General features: G+C 43.1%; 1 protein-coding gene across 7 annotated transcripts in view; it reads left to right on the top strand.

The window, feature by feature from the left end:
• The window catches only part of LOC106563017 (microtubule-associated serine/threonine-protein kinase 3), a 197,201-nt gene that overhangs the window by 123,364 nt on the left and 54,420 nt on the right, over positions 1-19,417 (top strand). For 2 of the 7 annotated variants that reach the window (XM_045689923.2, XM_014128198.3), the window contains exon 1: positions 10,475-11,032. The exons of 3 other annotated variants lie outside the window; for them this stretch is intronic. In XM_045689923.2, coding sequence (XP_045545879.2) covers positions 10,725-11,032 — 308 coding nt within the window. In that variant the 5' untranslated portion in view covers positions 10,475-10,724. Of the gene's footprint in view, positions 1-4,425; positions 4,825-6,281; positions 6,363-10,474; positions 11,033-19,417 lie in introns of those variants that run through there. 2 more of the 7 variants (XM_014128201.3, XM_082958136.1) reach the window with 2 other exon arrangements.

Here is a 19,417-nt window from a genome sequence, read left to right as displayed (position 1 = left end):
TTTATGAATGCAGGAAAATCCTCAATATAAAGTGTGATTTGAAAACACAAAAGGAATCACCCAGCTATTTGTTTCATGTGAGAATGTTATGGTCCTCTTCAGCTTTGGACATCAATCTCCTGTGTATTTCATGCCTATTCTGATTGGTCTGTGTGGCATGCTTTATTATGGGGGAAGGATTTGACTCTGACACCATGCTGCTCGACCTGCCAGTGCAGCAGAAGGGAGCCACAAAGAGATCACCCACTAATACAGCATTTCCCAAACTAGGGGTCATGACCCCCATATGGGGTCGCCTGATTTGAAAATGGGGTTGCGAGAGAAACTATGAAGAAAAAAATAATACAAATAAAAATTGTGCTTGATTCATAGAACTGGGTTATGTCAGTAACCTTCAGTAGCCACTAGATGAGGTTGTAAAAAAAAGAGTAGTTTGTTTTCTTCCTACAAATGTGGCTCTATCTTTTTGAACGGTTTAAGTTACAAAATATTATGACCCCATCACTCAAAGTTAAGGCTCTCAGGAACACGTATTTGTCTTCTGTTTCCCTCTACAATGCCCAAAAGTCTCATTAGAACTGAGTAGACAAGACCAGGCACTGAATCAGACGGGGGAGAAGAACATCATCAAAAGTAAACATTGGCCGTTGATTACATCACTTTTTTTTATGGGGGGGTTGCACATTTAAAAAGATATCTGCAGAAAACGGGTTTGCCAAAAAAGTTTAGGAACCCCTAAACTAATAGATGGGTGCATGGCTGGGGACCACCTTCGAAGGCGAACGTGGTGTCTTTGGAGTTTCCCACTAGATGCACAGCCACAAAAAAAAAGTGCTTTTATTTGTCATCTTTTAAGGTTAGGGTTAGGCATAAGGTTAGCAGTGTGGTTAGGCTCAAATTTCAGATTTTTAAGAAGAGAAATTGTAGAAAAAGTTGAGGTTTATGACAAATATGTCATAAATCCTCTGGCATCAATGGTGATGGCATCGTGACATCATTGGGGTCACATATTGCCCTCTTTTTCCTGAATGTTGTTTTGAAGAATATGTCAGTGTTGACCTATTTATGGAATAGATGACATTTGTTGGGTAATAAAATGTAGGTACTGAACAAGATGGTCTTGTTGACATTCCCAAACAAAGCTAGGATTTAAATCTACAGCTTTTACAATGAAAAGTGAATAAGGGCAGTTCAAGACAATTTGTTGTGTGTACACTCAAAATAGATCAGAGGTTTGATTTCCAGTCATCTACGTTTAGTGTTTGTCTTCTATTTATAGGGCGACCTTAATGACTTGCAGGCTTGTGCGTGGTACAATTAAATAACTAGAAATAAATCACACGTAAGTGTTTGAAACTGAGACACTCGGCACATCTCAATGATCCTAATGCATATGCTGTGCAATTGGAGCGCTAGCCAAGCTCACAGCGCTTACTTGCTGTGGTGGTTTAGATTTATAGGGTTGAATCCTAACAGGGACATTAAGGTATCACCTTTTATTTGTGATGTGCTTGGATTTCCAGTTGAGGTTAAGCCCACAGAGTAGTGAGCTGTATAATTGTATGGCCATTGGCCCTGGTTTGCTTCTGGGTCTAGAGTTTTGGAAAACACTTCAACAGTGTCATTTGACAACTGGCTACTTCACAATCGCATGGGTTCTTGGGTCAACTAAAGCCCCCTCTAGCCTCCTCTCCCATTCTTTGTGTTCATAGGCAGCCATTTCCTGTGTTTGTTCTGTACCGCAAATACAGGCCAGCTGCACCTATTTGTAAAAGGTACAATGGAGAGAAAGTAGGGTACAGCAACACAGAAAATCTGAGTGGGGAGATCATTTTCACTGTACTCTTTCTGAGTTGGTTACACATGAGAGATTGTAATTGAAATAATGCCTTATTGATGCATATCTCCAGCATTGTCAAATAATATTTCAATAAGTCTCGTTGGGCAGCGTGTTGGTGATTTATGACATGTCCAATATGACAAACCCACCATATGTATGATTAATGTCTGTCTCCAGTCGTCGGTTGGTATGGAGAATGCCAAGAGTGTGCAAACTGTCATCAAGGCAAAGGGTGGCTACTTTGAAGAATCTCAAATATAAAATACGTTTTGATTTGTTTAACACTTTTTTTTGGTTACTACATGATTCCATACGTGTTATTTCATAGTTTTGATGTCTTCACTATTATTATACAATGTAGAAAGCAGTAGAAATAAAGAAAAACACTTGAATGAGTAGGTGTCAACTTTTTACTGGTATTGTACATACAAAGTATGTGGACACCCCTTCAAATTACTGGAGTTGTTGCTGATAGGTATATAAAATCGAGCACACAGCCATGCAATCTCCATAGACAAACATTGTCAGTAAAATGGCCTTACTGAAGAGATCGTACTTTCACCGTGGCACCGTCATAGGATGCCACCTTTCCAACAAGTCAGTTCCTCAAATTTCTGCCTTGCTAGAGCTGCCCCGGTCAACTGTAAGTGTTGTTATTGTGAAGTGGAAGCGTCTAAGAGCAATAATGGCTCAGCCGCGAAGTGGTAGGAGACACAAGCTCACAGAAGTGGACCGCCAAGTGCTGAAGCATGTAAAAGTCGTCTGTCCTCGGTTGCAACACTCACTACTGAGTTCCAATCTGCCTCTGGAAGCAACGCCAGCACAAGAACTGTTCGTCGGGAGTTTCGTGAAATGGGTTTCCATGGTCGAGCAGCCGCACGCTCACCATGCTAAGCATCGGCTGAAGTGATGAAAAGCTTGCCGCGATTGGACTCTGGAGCATTGGAAACGCGTTCTCTGATGAATCACGCTTCACCATCTGGCAGTCCGACTAACGAATCTGGGTTTGGCGGATGCAAGGAGAACGCTACTTGCCCGAATGCGTAGTGCCAACTATAACATTTGGCAGAGGAGGAATAAAGGTCTGGGGCTGTTTTTCATGGCTCGGGCTAGGCCCCTTAGTTCCAGTGAAGGGAAATCTTAACGCTACAGCATACATTGACATTCTAGACGATTCTGTGCTTCCAACTTTGTGGCAACAGTTTGGGGAAGGCTCTTTCCTGTTTCAGCATGACAATGCCCTGAGCACAAAGCGAGGTCCATACAGAAATGGTTGTTGAGATTGGTGGGGAAGAACTTGACAGGCCTGCACAGAGCCCTGACCTCAACACCCGCTAACACCCCCACTAATGCTCTTGTGGCTGAATGGAAGCAAGTCCCCGCAGCAATGTTCCAACGTCTAGGGGAAAGCCTTCCCAGAAGAGTGGAGGCTGTTATAGCAGAAAAGGGGAGACCAACTCCATATTAATGTCCATGATTTTGGAATGAGATGTTCGACTTACAGGTGTCCACTTACTTTTGGTCATATAGTGTATGAGGCCTGCATTGCCCGTGTTCTGCAGAAGTAGAGGTACATAACTGGTTCCTCTTATCACACCCCAGTTAAGCTAGTGCCTGTCCGCCTGCCTGTGCTACTGATTGAGCTGAAGCTGATGCAATGCTCTCTGTCATCTGCAGTAGTGCTTAGTTCCTAGAACCTGGCTCCTGGTAATAAACCATTGAGTGCGGCATTAGTGCATTTTCTGTCTGGTGCGCTGTGCACTCTGTGATAGGCTGTTTGGAAGTAGTCCTGGAAACCGTTGACTGTACTGTTGGCCGGTGCTTTCTCTCCGTCTTTCTCATCATTCTATAAAAATGTGCTTCCAGAGAAAAGTTTGAGACTACAGACATCTTGACGGCACAGCTTGTAACCAATATTCACAATATGAAGTGTGTTTTGATGCGACTGATATTCTCTCCCTGGGTGTTTTCTGAATGATCCTCCAGTATATCATCATGACAGACTATCAATAATGTAGTTATTGATTCAGTATATGTTACATACAGTACATCATGATTATTTCACAATACATATTGTACAACAGTAAGTAGCGTGTGATACACGTCAGGGTGTGTGTTATCGGTGAATAAGCACTTGCCCCAGGGGTGTACTAAAGCACTGCAGTGGTGGAGGGAGGGGGTAGGTAGGGGGATCTTCCCGCTTATTACCTCTCTGAGGTATGCACTTGGACTCCCTGAAAATGACTGCTTTTCATCCATTGCTTTATTCTGAATATCTGTTTGAAATGACTTACGTAGGGTGCACATTTTCTAGTATGACATCACTCTGAGTGCATTTCATGTGGTGGTTTTGAATGGAGGCGATATGGAAATGAATGCAGCCCTGCAGTAACATTGTGTGCTGAGGGGACACCCTGTGGTGTCATGATGATGTGATGGAAAGGATAGACCGCATAGAGGATGAGAAGAGCAGCATATAGGATGAATATATTCTGAGTACTGCTGTTGCTGTAGTGAATCCCCAGTCAGTGGAGGAGGGGACGCGAATGAGCGAGCCCGAGTGTGTGTGTGTGTGTGTTTGCCAAGTGGAGGGGGGAGTGTGTGTGTGAGGGGAGGGGGAAAAGGGGGTATTGTCCTGCCTCCGTACCCTCCTTCCCTCTCTCCCACCTCAGGCTGGCGATCTCCTCGGACAGCCTCAAGGTGGAACGTGGTGGAAGGACCTGAAACAAGCTGCGGTGTTGTCATTGCCCCTTTTCTTTCCCCTCCCCCCCTCTTTTTGTCGGAGGAGAGAGTTGGGCTAGCCCCATTCCTCTATGGTGGTGGCTGGCTCTGGCTCTTTGTCGGCTCAGTGTAGGGTAGAGGATAAGGGGGGGTGGCTGAGGCTGAGCGGTGTGAATATAGCATGTGCACCATAGAGCAAGCGAGCACAGTTCAGCCATGAAAGCCCAGCGGGAGAGGCTGAGGATTCCGGGACTGACGTTGGAGTGAGTATTTTCCCTATCTTCTTCTTGTGGTGGTGACCGCACCACTGCTCCACACTGCAGCAGACGGCAGACGGTCTCTGCCGTTGCTGCTGCACCTCCTGTTTTTCTTTTCTCTCTAGCTAGTAGCATTGTGGAGCGTTTAGCATTATGCAGCATTGCCACATACAGCAGCAGCACTGTAGCAGTGTACACAGTAGGATGTGTCACGTAAAATCCTCTGTAGTGATAGTGACGGGGACAGTGAGTGTGTGTGTGTTGCTGTGTGTGTCAAGCAGAGGACTGCCACACAACCTCTGTTTGGTTGTGATGAAACCCACTGACACACACAGACACACCCACACACAATACAGTGATGATTAAATGGCAGGCTTTTATGACGCATGATCAATAAGTTGATGGGCAGTGGAGTGGCCTTATACCCAAGGCCTTGTTTTTATGTTGGATAACAGATCCTGCCTGCTACCAGTGACAGTAATCTGCTGGGCCAGAGACCCAAACAACAAGCACTCTGTTATGGCCCTGTTGTGTCCCTGTTGCACATCACACAGATTAGTTCTTTGTGTAATGACTTGCGAAGGCAGTCGATTGGGTTCTCTCGGGTCACCAAGGCACATGTTTGTTTGCGTCCTCCGAGACTTCTGCTAGCGCAAGTTTAGGTATTGCTAAGTCGGCATATACGTAGCCTACGCATCTAATATAGATCCAGTTCAGTGTCGTTACTGACAGGAAGGTCAATTCTGTTGCTCTATGGAACAATACTAGTGTTTAATCGTGGACTACTGATACTGTTGAGATGCACTGTGTTATTTGCTAATACATTTTGATTGTGTCTACTAAGTGCCATGATAGCAGGCAAAAGTCTGACTTTTTTTTCTACTTGATTTACACAAAGTAAACAGGCAGCGGTTTGGAGGGCTGAATGACATCCTTCACATGTAAAGTAAACATCTTTAAGAAGTGAGCTTTCTTTCCTTGCCAGTGAAGTTACTATAGAGTTTTTTTTTTTCTGTTTTCTCATAGCCTTGGGTAATCCTTCAGATTTCAAGTAGGGTTTGGTTGCACTGTGCGCCTGTTTCAGGTTTCACTCTCCACCTCCTGTGTGTGTGCGTGTGTGTGTGTGCGTAGTATGGATGCTTTTTATGATAATCACTTAAGCCTAGAAAGCCTCAAGGACCAAACAAAGTCTCTAATCCTCAAAGATGCTAAACCTGTGTTGCGTGAACAGACAAGTGCCTTGGTAACCTATTTCCAAAACACAATTTAGTTTCATTTCAAAGCTGTGCTGCTGCTCCTCTGTGGTTAATGTATGTCAGCTAGCTAGCAGAACAGGGTATGTGACTGCATACATCAGCCCAAATCACTTCACAGGGCTTATAAGTGAAAGTAGCCATTGTCCGTCCTGTGCAAACAGCGCGCTAAAGGAATCACTATTTACAAAACTTACTTTTAACTTCCAGCCTCACTCCCCGAAGCTTGAGCCCGACACCCACAAGTCCTTGCAGCCCTCTCAGCCCGTTGCACGCATTTCATTTTTGGAGGTAAGCGTCACGAGCTTCTTTGACCATCATGTTAATTTTATATTTGTGGGTTGAGGAAAATCCATGCTGGACTGTGAAAGGTTTGAGTCGATATTCCATGCGATCATTAGTTTGTCATAACAGAAAGGTGTTTTTTTTCCTCTCTGAAATCGGTTTCCTTTGGTGCAGCTTTGATGGAAGAGGATAGAGTGCTTATATAATGTTCTTAGTGTCACCTCCTTCCTCTTACTCCTTTTCTATAGTCTGGTTTTGAGGCTTCTCTTTCAAGTGCAAAGAAGGATTCGTGGCATTTTACGATTCTTCAAAGTGGGGAATGGTCAGAATCCCCATGCTTGATTGATTTATTAGAAAATGCACTTGAAAGAAAGGGGTCATACAGTGATTTTTAGGTCACAATGTTGCATACCTTTTTTCCATTACTGTTTGCTCTATACCTCTTGTTTTAGCCGTCAACCATATGACCTTGACCTTCCAACCATCCAAGTAAGTTAAGTCCTTTCAACCTCGGAGCCAACTGAAACCTTAGATCAACACTCCCCCACCCTTTCCCCAAAATTAGGTGCGCTACATACCGCTCATGTTGGCCAATAGCAAAATGGATTCACATGGAACATACTGTATCTGGTCAAATGGGCCTGTGCTTCTTGCTACTGTGGCTGATGCATGTCAAGACTTCAAATGGAGTCTGTATCATCTGGAGGAGTGACAGGAGGAGGGGGCAGGGTGGTATGGCTGTCTCCCTGAGTGTTTCCTTCACTTCTCTCTCTCCCTAAATCCTCTCTGCGTAGCACACTAATGATGTCAGAGATAGCAGGTCACACTGTCCTCTTCACTGTCTCTTGATGTGTCGCATGGCGAGCCGCCGTGAATCAGCCTTTTGTTCCTGGAGTAGGTTCATCTGGTTTCGCATATTCAACTGGGTCATTGAGCCCGAACCCTACTTTTGTTGTATTTGCCATTTTGGCTCGTTAATGTTTACATGACCCCTAATTTTCTCAGCCTCTTATACCAAGTTCTTTGGTTGTAATGAGAAGGACAGAACAAAAGGAAAAGGAGTTCATCCTTTCTGGAAAACATGCTGTTTTTCTTGTGTGATTGATAGGCTACAGATGACTTGAATTAGTCAAGTTCAAGAGAACACGGTAGAGGCGGTATCCATTCTAAATTCCTGAAATTATTCATATTTCTATATTTATTCACATGTGTGCATCAGTTTCATGCTCATGTTTTATTGATAACAACCTTTGTAGTATAAATGCTGTCGTGGTTACTGTTTTGTGACGTTTGGAGTGGACTCATGTCATATTTTATGGACATTAATATTCTTTATATAGTATGCTATACTTTTTTATAAATCCATTGGCGGTGCATGTGTTGACACCAGACACGTTTTCAACTGTGAATATACAAACAGTATGAAAGACAGAATTGTCGATCAATAGGTAGCAGAATGCCCCCTCGCGTCACCCCTGACCACATTGTGCTGCTAACTACACTCTTACAGTTCCATTGAGAAGAACAGTAGATTAACATTCAAGTTATTCACTTCCACAAAGATTGCAACATTTATGCCGTACAGTAGTAGCATACTGTTCATAGTTGAAACTAGAAAATATCTTAATTGAGAATTTTATAGGAAAGTGGCTAATCTCCAAAAAATCATCACATCTTTGATGCTAGTCTTTCCTCCTATCTGCATTTTGTAAAATGTTGGCATATATTTGTTTATATGAAATTTCACTCCGTAGTTGATGACCTGAACTGTAATGTGTAATTGAATTATGTCTTTTGTTGTCTCCTGGTTACTGTTAGTGTCACACTGTGAGTATCCAATGGGAAGGTCTACACACTGACTAGTGAACCCCTCAGACATGAGCATGCTTGTCAGAGCTATCTTAGCGTTAGCTGCTACTGCTAGCTAGTTTTTTTTCCAGTTTGACTTTGTACATTTATTCTACAATATTGCCCTGTTAGAATTTGTTTTACTAGCTACAACAAGTTTAACAGGTTTGGTAATCAGGTCATGTCTACCCGTTAAGAAACAAAAGGCAAATCTTAGTTGCTATAGTAGCTTGCTAATGCTAACCAGTCAATGAGAAAAGGATATAATTACTTGCAAGGCTAACCAGCAAGGGCAGGCTGGGTATCCATCAGCTAATCCAGCTTCAGAATAAAGCCTTTGAAGTCAAGTATCTGGTGTCAGTCAGAATTCCCCCATGTGTAATATCAGCCATCAAGACAATAATGTTTCACAGTGATTCCAGAGAACATGGTGAACTTTAATCAGGATTAATGAATTAGGGGAGATTACTCGACTCGGCTAATTGCTGTGCTGCACAGAATGTATAATTTCCCCCAAAATTTTTGAAACCCATTACTGTAAATTATGGGCAAGAGAATTAGCACATCAAACCAGAACACTTCCTTTCTTATTAGTCCTTCCTTTTAGTCTAATGTACTGACACAATGTTTCTATTATGTGCATATTCCAGTATATTTGAGTCAAAGTTTTGTAGTAAACTGTAGTTTGAAGTCAACACCAATCAGAATGTAACAGCTTTCCCATATAGTTTATTTATCATTAAAATATATTTATTCACATTTTAATAACATTGTGTAACCAACAGAATATCTGTTGATGTCTGACGGACTGCAGAAACATCAATGTTTTAAAAATCTATAAACCACCAGTTTTAAAGTGCACCTCTACAGACATCATTTAAATGCGCTTCCAATAAATTGTAACCTCAAATTGATCTTCTGACTAGTCTGCGCATATCTATCTAATAACTGAACCAGTTTACCATTAACGATGGTTGTGCCTTTGAAATCACCCTCTTATCTGGAGCACAGAAGCAGAGCAGGGCCATAATTAGTGCTGCGCTGGGCCTGTCACATCGCTCTACCGGGACACAGAGCTCTGAGGGGGGGCTGGGAGGCCTGTACCTGACGTCAGCATCACTGCTTCACATTTTAGGAAGGTGTTCTATCACAGGTCCTGACGAGGGACCCTGGGGTTTTACAGAGCATGTGTCTTTATCAGCAATGGTTCTGACTATTGGCTAGAGCTCTCTGAAAGCACATGGTCTGACCAGAGCGCAGAGTTTTTCTTGGTCAGGTAATTTGATTGAACCTGATTTGTATGACCGAACGATGATCTTTTTGTGTTCATTGCAGGGACTTGCTACAGTGTCTATAGCTAGACTATCTATAGATAGGGCCAGGAGTACTTCCTGGCCAGGTCACGTGGTTCCAGGAAAAACTGTCTGGACGTTGGACTTTGGCCACTGTTTGGAGCACTGCATCAGTTGGCAATCAATGCCTGTGTCCTGTGATTGGATCCCATTCTGTGTCCCTGACTGGGTGTCAATGGGTGTCACTATTTCCCCTCAGGGAGTGTTATGTATCTCCCAAGGCTCCTCAGGTGGAGCATACACAGTGTAACATGAACCTGGCTGAGATCACTGTTGACTCCCCGTCATGCCATGCTATCTGCTGTGGTGTGTGTGGCTGCATGCCTCTCCTCCTACCCAACTGCCTGCCTAGCCCCCCTTATCACAAACAAACGTGCAAGCTGATCTCAGCCGACTGCCAAGACTGTGTGTATGTGTGCCAGTCTGTGTGAGTGCTTGCACGTGTGTGTGCGCGCGCCCATGTCTGTGTGTACGTGTATGTGTGTGCATGGGTGTCTTATCTGACCCATTTGTTTATCTATAGTCCCCTGTATTTGGCTTGTTATCTTCCTTTAAGATGAGACAATGGGATCAAAGGGTGGCAGGAGTTAAGATGAGATTGTCTGTCATGAAGTGAGTCAGCCTCTGTCTCACTGCTTGCTTAAGAACAAACTGTAGGAGGAACTGTAGAAGAGAGAGGGGAAGCCTGACTGCCTTAATAGAGGACACTCGTGGAAAAGCACAGCATTTCCATTTCAAACAGGACCTGCTTAAGATCGGCCAGCCCATGAGGCATTTTGGAGGGGAGCCAGATTGCGAAAGCTGTGAATGTACCGCAATGTCTGCTGGTGATGCAGCACTGCTCTGACTCACACACATCCCCCCCCCCCCCCCCCCCCCCTGCGCTCGGGACGCGGAATGCTAGATGCCGCCTGTTACATGATATGGAGCATGTTGAGCTGGTAGAGAGAGAGAGAGCAGGGTGAGTGACTGTATGGGATCTGGAAACAAATGCACAGAGAAAGGAAAAGCAAAAGTCATCTTTTATAAGGTGTCATATCCAGGTCGTAGAGGCTTATAAGCTGACCTGAATCAAACAAAGTGTTCCCTGGAGTACTTCTTTTATTTTTCGTTTTTTTGGGACTGCAATTAAAGGACGCTGCAGTGTCCACTCTGCCAGTGTGTGTGTATGCCGCAGCTGGCTGCAGATGTGTCCGAGCAGCAGAGTAAGTTTGGAGCCTTGGAGGAGGATGGGGGCTGTTCGAGTATTGGCGCTTGTCGCCGGGACTGTTGTTGTAGGGGACGGGTCACCCCCCATGTCCATGACACCCGGCGCTTCTCATCGCCAGGTCTTTTGAGACCCTCAGTCCACGTCCCGCTTCCTGGAAGGGGCTGGCATGACTTTGGCACAATGTCGGACTCCAGTCTGTGGACGGTTCTCTCCAATTTTACCATGCCACACTTTCTCAGCAGGGCCAGGCTCAGACGTTCCAAAAGGTAACCTTGATGACAAACACCGTGTGTTTTGTTCAGTGAGGTGTAGGTTTGGTTCTTCTATCTGTCATATGTAGGCTACTTAGGACTTTGTAGCCAGAGTTGTTTGAAGAATTCAGAGATGGGTAGAAGAGCAAGCCTATTCTTCTACCTTTTGAATTGGACAGACCAGTGAGTGACCAGTAGCGAATGTGTTGTTACCTTGTTGGGGTCATCTGAGATGTTTTATGCTGACGTTAACCCGGGACAATAAGTTGGGTGTTACTGCCTACCTATTGTGTGGGATTGAGCCTTGTGGCACTGTAACGCCAGTTGAATGTTTGATTTGCTTTCAAGGCAGTATCTTGTGGGCCATGCACTCTATATAAAGGAGTATGATTACCCTGTCTCCTTAAGATGGAACAGGGGAGTGTTGACTTTTAGGAATATTATCTGAAATGTGATATCTGGTACCTCTCATCTGTTACCTCATTAGAACAGAAGCCACAATTGAATTGTTTTTTCAAACTCTTCCCATGAATACTGTAGGTGTGTCTTTAAGATTATCGGTGGAGTTTGAGCTTCATACAATGATCTTTCATTGAAAATTCTTATCTCTGAAGCACTGCATCGTCCAGAGGTTTGTAAGTTACATTGCGCTCTTCCTCACATGCCAGTTTTTTGTGTAAACTGGTGCATTTGGTCCAGTCCCTCTGAAACTCATTATTTATATTCCACGGGTTGACCTATTTTATACTAAAGAACAGCTTCATATCAAATGGATGTCCTCACTGCATTTTCAGGACATGCTGTACTGCACTTTGTAATCTATTCCTTTCATCAGAAAATCACCAGGGGGCTTTTTTCAGTATAAAGACATAGATTTATGGGAGTAACTGAAACAAATTGAGATAAGAGGCTGTTTAGTTTATTAGGATCCCCATTAGCTACTGCACATACAGCAGCTACTCTTCCTGGGTTCCACATAAAACGTAGAAATACATGAAAGTTCAGAACAGTTGTAGACAAGAACAACATATGGTATTATGTTGAATACAAGATACAAGATAAAATAAGAGTTATATACACAACAAAAATATAAACGCAACATGCAACAATTTTTAATATTTTACTGAGTTACAATTCAGATAAGGAAATCAGTCAATTCAAATAAATTAGTTGGGCCGAATTTATGGATTTTACATGACTGGGAATACAGATATGCATATGTTGGTCACAGATACCTTAAAATAAGGTAGGGGCATGGATCAGAAAACTAGTGAGTATCTGGTGTGACTACCATTTGCCCCATGCAGCACGACAAATCTCCTTCGCATAGAGTTGATCAGGCTGTTGATTGTGGCCTGTGGAATGTTGTCCCACTCCTCTTTAATGGCTGTGCGAATTTTCTGGATATTGGCGGTAACTGAAACGCGCTGTCGTACACGTCGATCCAGAGCATCCCATACGTGCTCAATGGATGACTTGTCTGATGAGTATGCAGACCATGGAAGAACTGGGAAATTTTCAGCTTCCAGGAATTGTGCACAGATTCTTGCGACAAGGGGCCGTGAATTATGCTGTAACATGAGGTGATGGCGGCGGATGAATGGCACGACAACGGGCCTCCAGGTCTTGTTACAGTATCTCTGTGCATTCAAATTACCGTTGATAAAATGCAATTGTGTTTGTTGTTTCTAGCTTATGCCTGCCCACACCATAACCCCACCGCCACCATGGGGCACTGTTTGCAACGCTGACATCAGCAAACCCCTTGCCCACACGACGCCATACACGTATTCTGCTGTTGTGAGGCCTGTTGGACGTACTGCCAAACTGTAAAATAACGGAGGCGGCTTATGGTAGAGACATGAACATTAAATTCTCTAGCAACAGCTCTGGTGGACACTCCTACAGCCATCATGCCAATTGCACACTCCCTAAAAACTTGAGACATATGTGCCATTGTGTGTTGTGTGACAAAACTGCACATTTTTAATGGCCTTTTATTGTCCACAGCACAAGGTGCACCTGTGTAATGATCATGCTGTTTAATCAGCTTCTTCATATGCCACACTTGTCAAGTGGATGGATTGTCTCACTAACTATATGCTCACTAACAGGGATATAAACAAATTTGTAGACAAAATTTGAGAGAAATTAGCTTTTTGTGCGAATGGAACATATCTGGGATCTTTTATTTCAGCTCTTGAAACATGGAACCAACACTTTACATGTTGTGTTTTATATATTGTTTCAGTGTATATTGGAAAGACACCGAGACAACTAAAATACTATTTACATTCTATTCATACAGTATATACTGTACATATTTACATTCTTATATACAGTACAGTTAAATTAGATCTTTAGAAAGAGGAAAAATAAAAATTACAAGCATGTTGAATTACAGAAAATTGTGCAAATCACAGAAATGGACAAGATGTCTTTATCAGTTTTTTTTTTTTAAAGCTAAGCTTGCTTTTTGCCTGAGTAAGCTGGCCGAGTATTCCACGATGACATGGCTCTATACATAACTGAGCGATGAGTTAAATCTGTTTTTGGTTTGGGTACCGTGAAGAAACCCATAGTGGAATGTCGGGTGGGGTATGTATGTCTGTTTGAAGTGAACGCAACTAGATTATACACGTGGTTAGGCATTTTTTAACAGAAATGTTTCTTAAAAAGAGAAGTAGCACATTTCACCTCAACCATGAATGTTGTTAATGTTTGTTCTGTGCAGTTAATGGCAAGGTGTGCTGCTTTGTTTTGAGCCAGCTGCAGCCTTGCTAGGTCTTTCGTTGCTGCACCTGTAGTGGATTGGAGCCAAAATGGGCAGGGTCAAAGTTAACTGAACTAGAGGGATTACTGTGAGTGAATAGGTGTGTTTATATCAGTAATAAGTGATTTTATTATGTGGGGATCAGAGCTTTCTCGGTTGAGATCAGATGGGAGGGATGTTGTCCCATGTAAGGAGACAACAGAACAGTGCACAGAACTACTGTATGGTCATGTCCTGAACTGGGATGAACTTCAATGGGTTTATTCCCAGTTGTGTAATGCGAATAGAAGTGTACCATATAGAAATTACATTGTTCTCTAACTCCACGTTATTATGAAAAATACCCATTGTCTCTGACTTGTTATATTTTTATCTGTGATGAACCATTGAGCCATCTGAAGTGCCGTGCTGGGTATTTGTGTTGTGGCGTTATCCACTCTTCCTAATACAAAAATGTAATTCTTTCTTTTTACTTTTTGGGTTTTGTTTTGTATTGCTAGGTATTACTGCACTGTTGGAGCTAGAAACACAAGCATTTAGCTGCACCTGCGATATCTTACAAATCTGTGTACGCGACCAATAAACTTTGAATTGATTTTTAAAGTAGGATCTTTGAGGTGAAAAGGGCATGCAATATGGGAATATATTTAAGTAATAAATCTTAAATTTCATCAAACATTTCTATAAAAGCAGTATTCCCAATTGCCCAAATTGTGGTAACGTACAGGAACTCAAGTCCTTTTGTTCTTCCGATCTGGAATACCTCACCATCAAATGCCAACCGCATTACCTCCCGAGATGATAATTTTATTTGGTCATCGTCACGGCCCTGTATATTCCCACCCAAGCCGACACCGCGACAGCTCTCAACTACACTAGACTTTGTGCAAACTGGAAACCTCATATCCTGAGGCCGCATTTAATGTAGCTAAGAAATGTATGAAGGAAATCTGAGGAAAACGCTACCGAAGTTCTATCAACACATCTCCTAGGCTACTCGCGGATCGAGCGCTAGTGACCATTACTTCTCCCCCTTCCGGGGTGGCTACAAGGTCCTCATTTGCCCTCCCTTCGGCAAATCAGATCTCCTCTCCATTTTGCTCCTCCCCTCCTATAGGCAGAAAGTTAAACAGGAAGTACCTGTGGTAAAGACTGTTCAACGTTAGTCTGTCCAATCGGAATCTATTCTTCAAGATTGTTTTGATCATGCAGAATGGGAAATGTTCCGTGTAGACTCTGAAAATAGAATCGATGTATACACTGACTCGGTGACTGAGTTCATCAAGAAGTGCATAGAGAATGTTGTTCCCACTGTGACTATTAGAACTAATCCAAACCAAAAATGGATAGATGGCATATGCCAAACTGAAAGCACTAACTACCACATTTAATCATGGCAAGGTGACTGGGAACATGTATGTGTACAAACTGACCAGCTACAGTATTCCCTCTAAGGCAATCAGAAGCAGAATGACAGTACAGGGATAAAGTGCAATTCAAAGGCTCAGGCACAAGACGTCTCCACAATTCATTATTTCACTGTTACTATTACAGAATCTTAGTTTTTTTTTATTCACAACTTAGTATATCCATTTAAATCTGAAAATAAATAAATAAAATTGACACCCAAGACTGGTAGCACAGCCAATCAAGCGCTTCCTATAGCCATCGATGTGCTTCCTGCACCTCTGTACTGGCAGTTTGTCCCACTCCTGTTGTGCAAACTGCTTCCATCCTTCCACAAGTTGTCAGTGGTATTTAGATCTGGACTCATTGCTGGCCACTTCAGAACAGTCCAGCGTTTTTGTCTTGAACCATTTCTTGGTGCTTTTTGAAGTGTGTATGGGGTCATTGTCCTCCTGGAAGACCCATGACCTTTGACAGAGACCCAACTTTATGACACTGGGTCTAACATTGCACTCCAAAATGCCTTGGTATTCTCCTGATTTCATGATGCCATGCACACGTTCCAGTGCCAGAGGCAGCAAACCAACCCCCTAAATATCACTGAACCGCCTCCATGTTTGACTGTAGGGAAGTTATTTTCTTTGAAGGCCTCATTTTGTTTTTACGTCATTTATTTTTTTAAGTTCAACAGTTTTCTGGAAGAAATAGTGCATTGTTTGAAAAAAGTGCAAGGGTGTCAATATGCTTCGACACCACTGTATGTGACAGGGACTCCGTATAAAGGGAAAGCCAAACACTGAGCCGCCGACGCGGGCTACTGCCGCTCACGAGGACTGTGAACTCTCGTTCTCCGTGGCCAACATGAGTAAGACAATTAAGCGTATTAACCCTTGCAAGGCTGCCGGCCCAGACGGCCATCCCAAGCCACATCCTCAGAGCATGTGCAGACCAGCTGGCAGGAATGTTAATGGACATATTCAATCACTCACTATCCCAGTCTGTTGTCCCCACTTGCTTCAAGATGTCCACCATTGTTCCTGTACCCAAGAAAGTGAAGGTAACTGAACTAAATGTCTATTCATCATGAAGTGCTTTGAGTTGCTAGTTAAGGATCATATCACCTCGTTGCCCAACACCCTAGACCCACTACAAATTGCATATCGCCCCAACAGATCCACGGATGACTAAATTGCCATCACACTGCCCTATCCCATCTGGACGAGGAATACCAATGTAAGAATGCTGTTCTTCGACTACAGCTCAGCCTTCAACAACATAATGCCCTATAAGCTCATCACTAAGCTTGGGGCCCTGGGTCTGAACCCCGCCCTGTGCAACTGGGCCCTGGACTTCCTGACAGGCGATCCCAGGTGGTGAAAATAGGCAACAACACTTCTGCCATGCTGATCCTCAACACAGGGGCCCCAGAAGGGTGAGTGCTCAGCCCCTTCTTGTACTCCCTTTTCACCCATGACTGCATGGCCACGCACATCTCCAACTCAATCATTAAGTTTGCTGACGACAAGGGTGGTAGGCCTGATTACCAACAACGACGAGACAACTTACAGGTAGGAGGTGAGGGCCCTGGCAGACTGGTGCCAGGAAAATTACCTCTCCCTCAATGTCAACAAAATGAATAAGCTGTTCATGGACTTCAGGAGACACCAGAGAGAGCACACCCCCATCCATATTGACGGGACCGTAGTGGAGAGGGTGAAAAGCTTCCATCACTGATAATCTGAAATGGTCCATTCACACTGAGTGTGGTGAAGAAGGCGCAACAGCACCTGTTCAACATCAGGAGGCTGAAAAAAATCTGTCATGGCCCCTAAGACCCTCACAAACATCTAAATATGCACCATTGAGAGCATCCTGTTAGGCTGTATCACCACCTGGTACGGCAATTGCAACATCCTCAGGGCTCTCCAGAGGGTGGTGCAGTCAGCACAATGCATCACCGGGGCACGCTGCCTGTTCTCCAGGACATCTACAGTACCTGGTGTCACAGGATGGCCAAGAAGATCAAGTACCTCAGCCACCCGAGTCATGGCCTGTTCACCCTGCTAACATCTAGAAGGTGGAGAAAGTACATGTGCATCAAAGCTGGGACCGAAAGACTGAAAAACTGCTTCTATCTCCAGGCCATCGGACTGTTAAATGCCCGGTACTCTTCTCTGCACCTTAGTGACTGCTGCCTTCAGAAAGTATTGACTTTTTGAACATTTTGTTGTGTTACAGACAGAATTTAAAATTGATTAGCTTCTTTTTTTGTGTCACTGGCCTACACACAATACCCCATAATGTCAGTGAAATTATGTTTTTAGAAATTGTTACAAATTAATAAAATATGTAAGATACTTATGAAAAAAAGAAAACACTATATCTTGATTACATAAATGTTTTACAAATGTTAATTTTTATTCCACTTTGACATTACTGAATATTTTGTGTAGATTGTTGACAAAAATTACGATTAAATCCATTATAATCCTTGTAACACAACAAAATGTGGAAAAAGTCCAGGGGTGGGAATACTTTGAGGCACGGTACATACAGTTGAAATCGGAAGTTTACATACACAAATTTGTTGTTAACAAACTATAGTTTTGGCAAGTCGGTTAGGTCATCTACTTTGTGCATGACACAAGTAATTTTTCCAACAATTGTTTATAGACAGATTATTTCACTTATAACTCACTTTAGGAGGAACTGGTGCACTTCACAAAATAGATGGCATCATGAGGCAGGAAAATTATGTGGATATATTGAAGCAACATCTCAAGACATCAGTCAGGAAGTTAAAGCTTGGTCTCAAATGGGTCTTCCACATGGACAATGACCCCAAGCATACTTCCAAAGTTGTTGCAAAATGGCTTAAGGACAACAAAGTCAAAGTATTGGAGTGACCATCACAAAGCCCTGACATCAATCCTATAGAAAATTTGTGGGCAGAATTGAAAAAGCGTGTGCGAGCAAGGAGGCCTACAAACCTGACTCAGTTACACCAGCTCTGTCAGGAGGAATGGGCCAAAATTCACCCAACTTAATGTGGGAAGCTTGTGGAAGGCTACCCGAAACGTTTGACTCAAGTTAAACAATTTAAAGACAATGCTACCAAATACTAATTGAGTGTATGTAAACTTCTGACCCACTGGGAATGTGATGAAAGAAATAAAAGCTGAAATAAATCTCTTCTATTATTCTGACATTTCACATTCTTAAAATAAAGTGGTGATCCTAACTGACCTAAGACAGGGAATTTTTACTATGATTAAATGTCAGGAATTGTGAAACTGAGTTTAAATGTATTTGGCTAAGGTGTATGTAAACTTACGACTTCAACTGTAATCACTGAACAATGGTCACTTTTTAATAATGTTTACATTCTATTTTACCCTCTTCATATGTACACTACAAGACCAAAAGTATGTGGACACCTGCTCGTAGAACATCTCATTCCAAAATCATGGGCATTAATATGGAGTTGGTCCCCCCTTTGCTGCTATAATAGCCTCCACTCTTCTGGGAAGGCTTTCCACTGAATGTTGGAACATTGCTGCGGGAACTTGCTTCCATTCAGCTACAAGAGCATTAGTGAGGTCGGGCACAGATGTTGGGGATTAGACCTGGCTCCCGTTCCAATTCATCCCAAAGGTGTTCGATGGGGTTGAGGTCAGGGCTCTGTGCAGGCTAGTCAAGTGATTCGACACAGATCTAGACAAACTATTTCTGTATGGACCTCGCTTTGTGCATGGGTGCATTGTCATTCTGAAACAGGAAAGGGCCTTCTCCAAACTGTTGCCACAACGTTGGAAGAATCATCTAGAATGTCATTGTATGCTGTAGTGTTAAGATTTCCCTTCACTGGAACTAAGGGGCCTAACCCGAACCATGAAAAAAAAAAAAAAACAGCTCCAGACCATTATTCCTCTACCTCCACCAAACTTTACATTTGGAACTATGCATCCGGCCAGGTAGCGTTTTCCTTGCGTCTGCCAAACGCAGATTTGTCCATCGGACTGCCAAATGGTGAAGCCTTACTCATCACTCCAGAGACCGCATTTCCACTGCTCTAGAGTCCAATTGCGGCGAGCTTTACATCACTTAAACCGATGCTTGGCATTGTGCATGGTGATCTTAGGCTTGTGTGCGGCTGCTTGGCCATGGAAACCCATTTCATGAAGCTCCCAATGAACAGTTCTTGTGCTGATGTTCCTTCC

Source organism: Salmo salar, chromosome 11 (assembly GCF_965601325.2).
Source record: "Salmo salar chromosome 11, fSalSal1, whole genome shotgun sequence".
Taxonomy (NCBI): Eukaryota; Metazoa; Chordata; class Actinopteri; order Salmoniformes; family Salmonidae; genus Salmo; species Salmo salar.
Note: the sequence above shows the minus strand (reverse complement) of the source record. Positions and strands in the feature narration are given on the sequence as shown.